The 14257-nt window shown below is 32.8% G+C and overlaps 1 protein-coding gene across 1 annotated transcript in view; it reads left to right on the top strand.

Moving 5' to 3' along the window:
* Positions 1-4808: 4808 nt before the first annotated feature.
* The window catches only part of LOC106336076 (phospholipase D gamma 1-like), a gene marked incomplete in the record, with an annotated part of 21321 nt that continues 11872 nt past the window's right edge, over positions 4809-14257 (top strand). Inside the window, 9 exon segments of the mRNA XM_013774798.1 lie at positions 4809-5813; positions 6383-6502; positions 6586-6780; positions 6889-7140; positions 7231-7299; positions 7399-7546; positions 7613-7761; positions 7854-8045; positions 8185-8361. Of these exon segments, the coding sequence (XP_013630252.1) occupies positions 4980-5813; positions 6383-6502; positions 6586-6780; positions 6889-7140; positions 7231-7299; positions 7399-7546; positions 7613-7761; positions 7854-8045; positions 8185-8361 (2136 nt within the window).

The raw sequence follows: 14257 nt of genomic DNA, 5'->3' as shown, positions 1-14257 counted from the left end.
TGACTCATCAAAGTCTGATTTTGCGTATCTGGCCTTAAACAAATCACCCGTGGTTGGCTCAAGATACTTTATAATGGTTGGGGAGTCATATCCAACGTATATTCTCATTCTTCCCTGTGGTCCCATTTTAGTTCTCTGTGGTGGAGCAATTGGAACGTAAACGGCACATCCAAATGTTTTGATGTGGGACACGTCTGGCTCATGACCCGTGAGTAAATGGGATGATGAATATCTATGCTCACTAGATGGTCTGATGCGAATCAGTTCTGCTGCATGTAATACTGCATGTCCCCACGCTGATACCGGGAGTTTAGACTTCATGAGTAATGGTCGGACAATCAGCTGTATGCGTTTAATAAAAGATTCGGCCAAGCCGTTATGTGTATGTACATGTGCCACGAAGTGTTCCACACTTACCCCCATGGACATACAGTGCTCATTAAACGTCTGGGACGTAAATTCACCAGCATTGTCTAGACGTATAATCTTTAAAGTAAAATCTGGAAAATGTGCTCTCAGTCTTATGATCTGAGCAAGTAGGCGTGCAAATGCCAAATTTCGTGTGGATAGTAGGCAAACATGCGACCATCTGATCGATGCATCAATCAGGACCATGAAATACCGAAACGTCCCACTAGGTGGGTGTATTGGTCCACATATATCTCCCTGAATTCTTTCCAGAAAATTTATGATTTCCTTATTAACTTTGGCTGGTGATGGCCTAGTTATGAGTTTTCCTTGTGCACATGCTGCACATGTGAGATTATTTGGGACAACTCCTTTGAATGTGTGCCCTTGTGAATTCATTATCAGTTTTCGCATCATACTAGTACCGGGATGGCCAAGCCGGTTATGCCATAGAGTGAAATTTTCGCAGGCATTAACCTCGATCATATTGATCTTTGCATAGTATAGACCAGTAGCTATTGCGGGTACAGTCTCTAGGACCGTCCTATTGCCTTGAGTGATCGAAAATATGTTAAGGAATTATTTATTTCCTTCTTCCCATGTTTCAAAGTGGAAACCATTTATCCTTATCTCCTTGAAACTCAATAAGCTTCTTTTAGAGCTGGGGGAATATAAGGCATTTTTAATCTCTAGACGAGTGCCTTTAGGTATTAATATATAAGCCTGGCCTTGACCCTCAATCAGGCCGGCCACACCCGCAATAGTGTGTATGTTTGCACTTTTCATTATGAGATTTACGAAGTATCTTTTGTCTCTAAGAATTGTGTGACTTGAGCCACCATCCACCACAAGTATACACATCTCATCATTCATTCTATATATAAGAAGATTTATAATCTCAGAGACTTTTATAAAACTTTAAAGTTTCATATTATAAATTCAAACACCAAAAATAAAAATACCAAAGCAATCATAAAGCAATCAAATAAAAGTCGAATTAGTCTTTAAGACAATCTGATGTCTCATGATCCATTAGATCATCCTTTTCATGGTCGAAATCATCATCAGCATCACACCCATTGTCGTGAATCATATGAGCTTCTGGGTCCTTGTTCTTAAGACTCTCCTGATAGAGTTCACATAGATGCTTAGGGGTTCTGCAATTCTTGGCCCAATGGTTACTCATCCCGCACCTGTGACAAATGGATTTGGTTGAGTAAGACGGCTTGGATATACCGCCTCGACCGCGGCCAAAAATGGCTCTTCCACGGCCATAGCTGGAACCACGACCACAGTTATTGTGGTTTCCATATCCACGGCCATATGTATAATTGTCACGGCCACCACGTCCCTTGTACCCACTATGGCCTCTGCCCGTGTGTTCTTCTCTCATTATTGACGTGGTTACTTTCTTTGGGATCTTTCTTTTCAGCTTTGTGAGCATTTGGTAATGGTGCTGATCCTGGAGGTCTCATCTCACTGTTCTTCATCAGGAGTTCATTATTAGCCTCGGCCAGGAGTAGGCACGAGATCAGATCAGTATATGTGGCGAATCCTCTCTCTCTATACTGCTGCTGCAGCAACACATTCGTTGAATGGAACGTAGAGAAGGTCTTATCAAGTAACTCTTTCTCGGTTACTTCTTCACCACACAGTCTCATCATTGAAACTATTTTGAATAATACCGAATTGTATTCATCCACAGACTTATAGTCCATGAATCTGAGATTCTTCCACTCATATTTAGCCTTTGGAAGTAGCACCGTTTTCTGGTGATCATATCTACGCTGTAAAGCGGTCCAAAGGTCTAGTGGATTTTCCATTGTCAGGTACTGATCCTTTAAACCTTCAATGAGGTGATGGCGTATAATACTAATCGCCCTGTATCTATTCTTATCATTCTCATTGTTTCCCTCGATGATAGTATCACCAAATCCCTTTAACCTCAGGTTGATCTTTGTATCTAGCGCCCACTGTAAATAGTTATCTCCAGAGAGATTAAGGGCTGCATAGTCTTGATTTGAGATTTTCGACATCTGGATCACATTGTCAATCAAAATTTAGGTTCACAATATGATCATTCGACCATAAGACATACAAGAAAATCGGCCACAAGCATGCCTTATGCGGCCATATATCAAACAATAGGATCGGCTATATGAAATCTACTTGACCATGGTGCGAACAATCCTAGTTTATGATTCTATATGTAACAAAGAGATTAAGAGCACACGGCCATATACTTTTATTAATGAAACTAATTCGAGTTTGTATAATCTATATGCTGGTCGATTTAAACAAGACGAATGCAATTCATATTCAGATTTAGATGTCATGCAAACAACCTTAGCAATCGGTTTCTATTGGATTCAATTTATAAATTTAGGGTTTCAATTTAAGCAATTCAGGCTGCCGGTTTAATCAATATGAATTCAAGGTTTCAAGGCCTTTAGGATTTAAATTCGATTTAGATTATTCAATCAATCTATCAATCCTAAAACCTCAGATCATTAAACACTCAATCAAGAACAATTAAAATCGGATTCAATCTTTTAGGTTTAGGGTTTTGATTCCAGAATTAGGGTTTCTTTAATTCAGATCAGGAACAATCAATAAAAACAATCAACAAGTTCGAAGGAATCGATTTCTATGTCTAGTTATGAGATTGTCGATTTTAGGTTATAGGTTTTAGGTTTTGATCAAGAACATGAAATTCCATAATAATCGATTAGGGGTTTTAGGTTCTGATCATTATGTTCTCAGATTTAGTCTTTATTACCTTTGTTTTGTAGGGTTGAACCGGACCTCCTAAGATCTGAGACGAGCTGAGACGAATGGACGCAAGACGGCTCCTGTCGGGTCGCAGGCCGAGAGCGATCGCGAGCTGATGCTTGTCGCGGATGGTTGCGTCTGGTCGGGGACTTGAACTGAGCTGGATGCAAGCTGAGCTGAGGCTGAGGACGTTGGACATGAACAGGGAACGTCTAGAGGCTGAGCTTGATCGGAGTTGAGACAAGACGGAGGTCGTCTAGGATCGTCGCCGCCGGCTTAGGTTTTTAAGGTTTGGGAGTTTCGATTTTGTCTCAGGGTTTTTGGAGTCTATCGTGCTGATAACGTGTTGTAAAAGAATGGAGAATTCTTCTGTGTATTATTAATCAATCATAAGGTTCCTTTATATAGGAATTACAAAGTATAAAAAAAAGGAAAGTATCCAAAACCTAATACAACTGGAAATAGGAAAACTACTAAAACAGAGAAAATGAAACTGGTAGTGGCCGACTCTGAACCTCCTCTTGGCCGACTGGGCTTTCTTCTGGTATTGGTTATGGGCCATTCACTTAATGATTTATAACACATTTTTAATAAGAGTGATATATACTCATTTATGTAACTGTAACCAATACCATATACGACTGGTCTTTCGTTTGAATCATAATCCTATGGCCATTACATAATCTGGTTCTAATATCATACTAGTGATGAACCTAACTTGTACCCAAAAGCTAGCTCAAGAGTGCATCATTGCTCATATACTTATATATTTCCCAAAGACTGTTTGCCTAAGCTATGTGCGACATTTAATAAGCCTCATCAGAATACGACAACAATATAGACCACTACATAGGCATGAAACTGTTTTTGTGGGAAATCATATGTTGTGCTAAGTCATGGACTTTGATAAAATTAGATGGACTTCCGATATAAAACCAATTGGTAGTAAATACACCGGTTCAAGTCCATTATATATTACTCCAGTCTATTACTTATTTTCAATATGAATCTTCTCTCCAACGTCAATACCAGAACATATCTCAGCTCCTACGGTATTAGTGATGAGCCTATATAAGATTAGATTAATGTTATCCAATGATTACTTATATAAGAAATCTTAAAGCTAAGAGAGGTGTTGTTCAATATATACAACTTTTACTACAAGTGGACAATTAGAATTAGTGTTTAAGCTCCAAACGTTATACTATTCCTGTTATAATTAATAAAATAATATTCTGATGATAGTTTACCCCTATATAATATAAAGCCAACTATCAGATGACATCTTATAAAACAGTTTCTCATAGAAGAGACTGAATCTCTCGTGCGGGAGACCTCTTCTTCAGTGCTATATCTTTCCTATTCCTTCTTACTTTTTAATTTGTTTTGATATTTTTATTAAGAGAAACTTGCTTAGAACTTCCAAGTTACGTTTGTTGTTATTATTTTCTTGACCTCCTCTCGATCGTTTTTTTCTTCTGATAATTTGAATTCACTGTATCGTTCATACGATTTAAGTAATGTTTTACGGAGTCTGGACCACTGTTGAAGTCTTTCATTGGCTAAAGTTTGAAAGGTCAACAACGTACTGCTCACTGCTTTGATTCGTCTACTTATACCTCATAGATTTATTCTGGATCTGTATCTCAAAGGTCCTCATAGATTTATTCTGGATCTGTATCTCAAAGGTCTCAGTGAACTTTTTCTTTGTTTTGTGGGTTTGACTCGAGATTTGATCCTTTTCTTATTTATTTTTTCCTCCGAATTTTTGGTGCATCATTCAGTTTATACCGAGACCAATGTCAATGGAAGGGTCAAGTAACGCTTCTTTGAGGGTAGTGTTGTTACATGGTAACTTAGACATTTGGGTGAAGGAAGCTAAAAATCTTCCTAACATGGATCGTTTCCGGAGGTACAAGAAGAACAGTACAAGTGATCCTTACGTGACTGTCTCTATCGCAGATGCAAAGATTGGCACAACTTTTGTGATCGACAACGATGAGAATCCTGTGTGGATGCAGCATTTCTATGTACCGGTGGCTCACCATGCTACGGTGGTTAAGTTTGTGTTGAAAGACAGTGACCGTTTTGGATCAAGGTCCATAGGAGATGTTAGAATCCCAACCGAGGAGTTGTGTTCAGGGAATAGGATCGAAGGGTTGTTTCCGATACTGAACACTAGTGGGAAGCCATGTAAAAAGGGTGCTGTGTTGAGTTTGGCTATTCAATACACTCCAGTGGAAATGATGAAAATTTACCAAATGGGTGTTGGTAATGAGTGCGAAGGAGTTCCCGGTACGTACTTCCCTTTGAGGAAAGGCGGTAGAGTTACTTTGTATCAAGATGCTCATGTTGAAGACGGGACACTTCCGAGAGTGGATCTCGATGGTGGAATGCAGTATATACATGGAAAGTGCTGGGAGGATATGGCTGATGCGATTAGACAGGCAAAGAACTTGATTTATATCACAGGATGGTCAGTTTACCATCCGGTTAGGCTGGTTCGTCGCAATAATGATCCGACTGATGGTGTATTAGGGGATTTGCTTAAAGAAAGATCTCAAGAAGGTGTTAGAGTGTTGCTATTGGTGTGGGATGATCGAACTTCAAGTAACTTTATGGGTCACAGAACAGTAAGTGCCTAACTATGTATTATGTTTCTTTTAACTTTCTCTCTTTTATTAATAGTATCTCTTATAAACTAGTCCAATCTTCAGGGTCGGCCTCGGGCCATGCTTGATGAAACATTTGCTACGTGCTCCCATTTTTATAGATCCTCATGAAGCAAAAATCCAAATAAATTATTTAAATATTTTTTATTGAACATATAAATCCCACATTGGTTTTGTTGTTTTATTAACTTAAAGTAAATTAATGGGCTAGACAACATACACCAATTTAATGACCTAGTAAATTGAAGAAGTCCCTAAAACTAAAAACCTAATTCAATAGATGTGGACTATGGAACTATCAGATTGTTTTTGTGAGAAAACTTGTATTTTATCAACTGTTTAGCACTTTTTGTTTAAAAGTATTTCTATGAGTTTGTTTTTGTTATTTCTTGTGTATTATATTGTCCCTTATTTTTAATTTTGTTTCGAACCTCCAAAATTACATTACAGGGCCAACCCTGCCAGTCTCACTTATGTCTGTTACACAAAACTTGTGCTGTTTTAACGAAACTGATGTTTGTGGTATGCAGTGCGGATTGATGAAGACAAGCGATGAGGAGATTCGCCATTTTTTCAAGAATTCGTCCGTGCAAGTTATTATTTGTCCTAGATCTGGTGGGAAAGGTCACCACAGCTTCGTTAAAAAAACTGTAAGATGCTTAATAATTACTACGTCACTGCTTAAACTCTTGTATGTATAGTTTAATCATCTGAACGTCATTGTGATGATCAGGAAGTTGGAACTATCTACACACATCATCAAAAAACTTTGATTGTAGATGCTGAGGCAGCTCAGGGCCGAAGAAAGATCATAGCGTTTGTTGGAGGGCTAGACATGTGCAAAGGACGTTTTGATACTCCTAACCATCCTCTCTTTAGGACATTGAAGACGCTCCATAAAGATGACTTCCATAACCCAAACTTTGCGGTAACCATTCAAAGAATATATCATGTTTGGTTTCCGTTTTTGGAGTTTAAATATTATTGTTCTTGATTCGTGTACATAATATTTAATTCATATTCATTGACGGATTAGACTTCTGTGGATGATGGACCAAGACAACCGTGGCATGATCTGCACAGCAAGATTGATGGTCCCGCAGCGTATGACGTGCTTGCTAATTTTGGACAACGTTGGCTAAAGGCTTCAGAGAAAAGGCACAGGATTTCGATACACAGATCGTCTTCTGAGGATGCTTTGCTTGAGATTGACAGAATTCCAAATATCATGGGACTATCAGAAGCCTCTTCTGTTAGTGATAATGATCCAGAGTCTTGGCATGTCCAGGTAATTCAGAAATATGATGGGACTATAGTCATATGTGGTGGTGACAAAATGATCAATCTCATTTCTTTTCCATGAACTAATTATCTTTAGGTTTTTCGTTCCCTTGATTCAACCTCCGTCAAAGAGTTTCCAAAGAACTCAAAGGAAGATAGTGGAGAAGTAATTAAGCACAACTCTGAATATATTTTAACCTTGTCATATCTTCTATAACCAACAATGTTGCTACTCTAAATATACTAATTATAAATATGTGCACAGAATCTTCAATGTGGGAAGAATATACTCGTAGACATGAGCATACACACGGCTTATGTTAAGGCCATAAGATCTGCTCAGCATTTCATCTACATCGAGAACCAATATTTTTTGGGATCATCATTCAACTGGCATTCACATAACGACGTTGGTAAGAAAACTGTAAGCTTGTGAAGGAAATTAAATATAATATAACAAGGAGTTTCTTGAAATGCAGGTGCTAATAATCTAATCCCTATGGAAATCGCACTTAAGATTGCTAGTAAGATTAGAGCTAGGGAGAAGTTTGCTGCTTATATTGTCATTCCAATGTGGCCAGAAGGTGATCCAACAAATATGTTTATGCAGAGCATTCTATACTGGCAGGTAAATACTTTTTCCATAGTTTGTTAGATATAAACTGACTTGAACAACAATCTGGCATCCTTTATACTGAAATCTTTTCATCATCCCTGTAGTATAAAACCATGCAAATGATGTATCAAACTATATACAAGGCACTTGTGGAAGCTGAACTTGATGGTCAGTATGAGCCACAAGACTATTTGAACTTCTTCTGTCTTGGAACCCGAGAGGCTTCTGATGAAACAGTTAGCAAATATAGTTCTCGGAATCAACCTAAGAAAATTGCAAAGCCAAATGCCGCACAGGTATATATATATTATGTGTATGTTTTGATGACTTGTTTTTTCTGCTAAAATTTGGTGCAAAAATTGTTAATGACTCCTGTTGAAATCTTTGTTTTAATTAATGACATTTTTTTCTCACTAAAACAACTAAATAATCCAGGTGCAAGCTTTGAAGAGTCGAAGATTCATGATATATGTGCATTCCAAAGGTATGGTAGTGGACGATGAGTTTGTCTTAATTGGTTCTGCGAATATCAACAAAAGATCATTGGAAGGAACTAGAGATACTGAAATCGCCATGGGAGGGTATCAACTACACCATTCATGGGCTAAGAAAGGCTCTTGTCCTCGTGAAAGTTCTGTTTCTTTGCTTGGAAGAACTTTTTTTTTTTTTTTGAAAAAATGGCCCCTAAGAACTATTTTTGTTTGCCAAATATTAGAATATCATATTAGTAAAGTGAGAAGGAGATTTAAAATATAAACAAGAGAAATACTTTCAGATAACTCTAAAATTGTTTTTGTCGCAAATATAGCATCTAAACATCAAAATGACCAAAATATTTCATTAAAAAAGTAAATATAAATTTATATACCGTACACCTTAGGGTACACCTTAGGGTTTAGAGTTAAAAAGTAGAGTTTTGGGGGAGGGGGTGGGGTTTAAAATTTTAAAAAATAAAAAAATAAAAATTTTAAATAATAGTTTTAGAAAGCATTTTCGAATTTCAAAAAGAAATTATAAAAAACATTATAAAAATTATAAAATAATTATAAAAATTCAGAATTTGAAAACATATAATTCAAAAAATTTCTTTTTATATTTTATTTATATAGCTTAATCGGTTACATGAGAAGAACGCATCATCGGACATATCCGATGTGCAAGCCTAGTAGCTACAACAGCAAAACAGCTAAAGCGATAGAAGGATAGGTACACAAGCTTTGACAAGGTTGATAAAGTATTAGAAAGGTCTTCGAAGGAGCCACATGCGGACAGAATCACAAAGGATTCCCAACGTACTTCAAAAGCTTCTAACTTGAGGATCGTCACCTTAACTTGTGACTTCGTCACCTTAAAGAGTCGAATTGTTATTTTTAAATCTGTGAGCTGTAAATTGTATTCATTGCAATGTTAATAGGTGTTTTGTCCTTTCATGCATGCCTAATAATTTTACAAAAACTTATAAATAGATATATTATCAATTCAAAAATCATTAGAATAAATTATTTTCATATTTTTGAAATATTTAATAACTAAATGATAACATGCGCGGGGTGAGTTTTTATACTAATGTTTGTTTAATAAATGGTTTTAACATTTTGCAACACTATCTAGCTATTATATTGTAAGAATAAGATATTTGAACTATTTATTACAAGTTTACTGGTTTATCATTTATTAAATCAAATAGTTCTTACTTTATACGTAGTTTACATATACTAGAATGATAAATTATTAAATATATTATTTTTATCGGTATAATCTTAAGTAACTAAACCTCAAAAACGTAGGTTAATAAAATAAGTAATTTGTTTTGTTGTTCTAGAATTAGATGATTATTAGACCGAACTAGTGAATATAAACTAGACAGAAATTTATATTTCGAGTCTTCACTTATATTCTGTAACAGTTTAATATATTAGATTTGAACACTAACTTGTGAATAGATTTGCCGATGATTTTCTTCAAAATTTTGATTCTTAGATATCTGGAATGAAACTAATTTTTACAAATGTCTATCTTTTTAAATTGACACTTATGTAATTCACCAAATTCACAGAATAAGTTAAAAAAAAAAAACAAAACTCATATCAATGAAACAGAAACGAGAGCCAAAGAACAATTTTATAGATGTAGAAAATGAAGTCACTTATGCAGAGTCAATAATAAACAAATCGAGAGCCGAAAACTTAATCCCCTTCCGTCATTTTACAATCGATATTGCCTATTTGGTTTTTGTGATTTGTGTCAGTCACAAAACTTAATTTTATTTTGTGCATATGAAATCTTAAAAATAATTAACATGAGCTGTAATAGAAACAAATATTAGACGAATGATCAAATCTCTCATTATTCGAACAAACTCAAAATGAGGTGATTGGAATCTTGTCATGATATTTCATTAAAAGCCTTTTAAGAATAAAAATCAAGACTAAAATATTTAATTTGAATGAAATAATATATACTAGTATTAATCCCATGCTTCGCATGGGAATATTCTTACGTTTAAATAAAACAAACTTCAGTTTCATATATAGAACTAAAATGGCATGTATAGTTAACTTTAGAAGGAGATGCATATACATAAAAGTTTTCTTGTTTACTTTTGTGTCTTGTTCTTTCAATATTTTTTCTAATTCGTAATTTGCAAACTATGCTTTACATATAATAATTCATTCAGCATCTTTTTGTTTAATTCATTCAGCATCTATATCTACAAAAAAAAAAAAAAAATACATATCCAATGAGAACAGTAAAAAATCAGCATGTAACATAGAAACATCATCCCATGAAAATACATAACACATGGAGATACAAAATGAGAAGCATGGTATTTTTTTCCCTTCCAAATTTCGGGTTTTTAACCATTCTTTGAAGTTATATATATTTCGAGAACAAAAATATCAAAATTTTACCTTACTGAATATATCAAATTATTGAAAAAATTGATTGTCTCCAGTACCTATTATTCGTGGCAGTCAAGACTCAAGAAGATGCAATAGAGTTGAAAAACGAATCTCTTATTATGGTATATTGATTTATCATACATATGAAAACACATAGTGCAATACTTTGCTACCTTTGTTGATGATAAATTTTTGTTTTCCAAACTTTTATAAAGCTCTGAAACAGGAGTATAACTAGTTTATAAGTACTTTGATGAAAAAAACAATTTTATAAGTACAATATTTGATATGGAGATAAGAAACGATGATTGAAACTGTGAGAAGATAAAAAAAAACAGAAGAGCAATGGTGGAGTTTGAGGAATAATTTAGTCTATTGAAAATATTTATAGGAGAAGAACACAGTTTGATACGTGGTCAACTGAAACGGGGGATGAATGTTTTTGAGAGAAAAAATGAATTTAGATAGTTGATGTTGCAGAAAAATAGGGAGAAAATTATTTTTTGAATGAATTAGAATTTTTTTTGTAAAGTTATGCCATGTGTCCGAATTTGATTGACTAAGTGACTTATGATTTTGTATATAAAGAATATATATATAGTGTTTCCAATATTAAAAATCACTTTAATTTGAAGAAGTGTATTTCTGGGATTGTCAAGATTAAATAATATATTAGGAACCACATTTAAAAAATAATAATTTGTATACATAAACTATATACATTAAAGTAAACACATAAATCAAAACTAATACCTTTTGTTTATTTACAATCATGTTTTTCGTAAGTAAATCAAAACAATCATTTTATTTACTTTATATAGTATATAGTTAAACTTCAATGATATTAAAATAGATATATATATATATATATATAGTATATTTTACTATAAACATTTACTTATAACACTTCCTAATCATATGATTTTATTAACGTTTGTATATTTGGTGTAACAAAATTTAAAATCGGTAATCAGAAAACTTTTAATGTGAGACTTATCAATACACATTTTAAAATTAAAATATTAAGATCTCAATAATATTTCAATGCAAATTTTGAAATTAACATATTTATATATTTTATATCGTATATAATTTTGTTTAAATGATATTAGTATATATACATATATATAATATGAATATCTAATTAATAAGACTTCATATTCATATAATTTATGATCATTTATATCTTGATTGAACAATAAAAATTAAACCATTGTTCACAAAATTTTTAATGTGGGACTTTTACCATTTTTAGTAATTTATAGTCATTTTAAATTTTTTAAAATATAACATATAAGAAAAAATCAAAATTTTATTATATTTTTAATGTGATTTTATAATTTCTTTTAATAATATAATATTAAACAAAAAAGAGAGAAGATACAAAAATTGTTATCAAATATATATTATTCGTAATCATTAATTGTCATATATATGTTAATCATATTAGATTTCATATCACACAAATCTTAAAATTACATTTTTTTTTTTTCCAAATCTATAAAATTTATTTCACAATCCCAAAATCACATTTTCTCGTCAAGATAAAATTATATTTTGTGCCAAAATCGTAAAAATATATATATTCCAGATAAAACCACAAAATCTTATTATATTATAAAATAGCATAATTATATTTTATCACAATTAATTTTTCAGTCAAAACCATCAAATCATATTTTCACTAAAATAATACACATTTTTCGTCAAAATTAAATAATTTTATTTTCCATGTTTTGGTAAACAACGCAAGTTTAAATGCACATTTTTGTTTTTATTTGAAAAACTATATCATGATCCGTGCGACAGCGCAGATTTTATTTTAGATTAGAAAACTTATAAATTAATTGAATGTTGTTTACTGTAAAGACAGTAGTTGTATAATATTTATTTTTGTGTATAAGTATATCATATTAACTACAATTTAAATAAATTCTCTTATGCTCTATATATTTCCATTATAACATAAAGTTAATATTTTTAATTGATAAAAATGTATGTAAATTTTATTCAATTTGCTATATAATATTATATAGCTTTATTTTTGTATATATATATTTAATGAAATCATTCAGATTTGTTTGAAAAGAATTGAGCCAACAAAAAAAGATATGGATATAAGTAGAGATTTGCCCCAATGGATTTTGTTAATTATCCATTTCTAAATTGAAGCTCATCATCTTACAGCTTTTCACCAGGAACAACAAATAAACGGTTGTATAATCTTTTTGTTTTTTTTTCTGTCGGGTCCGAGCAAATTATTTGTTGTAACAATTATATAAACTGTTTTTATACACTTTTAAAGCGCGAGAATATTTTTTAACTAATGTTTTAACATTTTTATTTTAGTGTATTTGAATTTTTTAGTTATTAAACATAAAATCATATAATATATTATTTAATTCATTTTTTGTTTTTCGTTTTGAAATCTCCGTAACTTATTTTATTAATTCTATGATATATTTTGATAAATTTTTATCTATATAATTTATTTGATGTCAATTTATTGCAATTTATTTATGTACAATATTTAATTTAATATGCAAGTTTATTTAAATTTAAATGATGGTAAGTTTTATTTATGAAAATATAAATACAATAATCAATCAATTTAATTTGTTTGATATTGATTGAAATTATTTTATATTATTTAAACCTGAAAAAAATTTATATTTATTTTGATTTTTCATTAATTATTTGAATGCTTTAGTGAGTTAAAATGTTTTATATTGTTTGGACACAAGATTAATTATTATGTTGTTTGGAAACATAGATAATAGTGTAATATTATTTCCATAATTACTTTATAATGAGAGAGTATATTTAATTTAAAATGCTACAAAAAAGGTTGGGTCTAAGAAAATATTTCATTTTTAATAAGAGTGATATATACTCATTTATGTAACTGTAACCAATTCCATATACGACTGGTCTTTCGTTTGAACCATAATCCTATGGCAATTACATAATCTGGCTCTAATACCATATTAGTGATGAGCCTAACTCATACCCAAAAGCTAGTTCAAGAGTTGATGATTGCTTATACACTTATATATTGCCCAAAGATTGTTTGCCTAAGCGATGTGCGACATTTAATAAGCCTCATCAGAATACCACATCAATATAGACCACTACACAGAATAGCACATCAATATAGACCACTACATAGGCATGAAACTATCACTACAAGAAAACAGCGGTATTCTGACGGACATTCCGACGGAAAATGAAATCCTCGGAATATCCCGAGGAATTTCCGAGGATATTTCGAGGAAACACAAAATTTGGTTTCCTCGGAATTTCCTCGGAATATACCGACGGAATTCCGAGGAAATATTAATCCGTCGGAATATTCTTATGGAATACCGAGGAAAAATGTATTCCTCGGAAAAAACCGATGAATTCCGAGGATATATTATAGCCGTTAGAGAGCCGTTGGAGGATTTTAAAAATTCCGAGGAAATTCCGAAGAACTAGCCGTTGGCGTCGGAATTCCGTCGGAATTTCCTTGGTCTGTCGGCAGGATTTCAACTATAAATACAAGCACCCCTCTTCCTCTTCATTCACTCCATATCTTCATCCTCCCTCTTACTCTCTTTACACAC

Source organism: Brassica oleracea, chromosome C3 (assembly GCF_000695525.1).
Source record: "Brassica oleracea var. oleracea cultivar TO1000 chromosome C3, BOL, whole genome shotgun sequence".
Taxonomy (NCBI): domain Eukaryota; kingdom Viridiplantae; phylum Streptophyta; class Magnoliopsida; order Brassicales; family Brassicaceae; genus Brassica; species Brassica oleracea.
The sequence above is the reverse complement of the archived record's forward strand: the minus strand, read 5'-3'. Positions and strand labels throughout refer to the sequence as shown.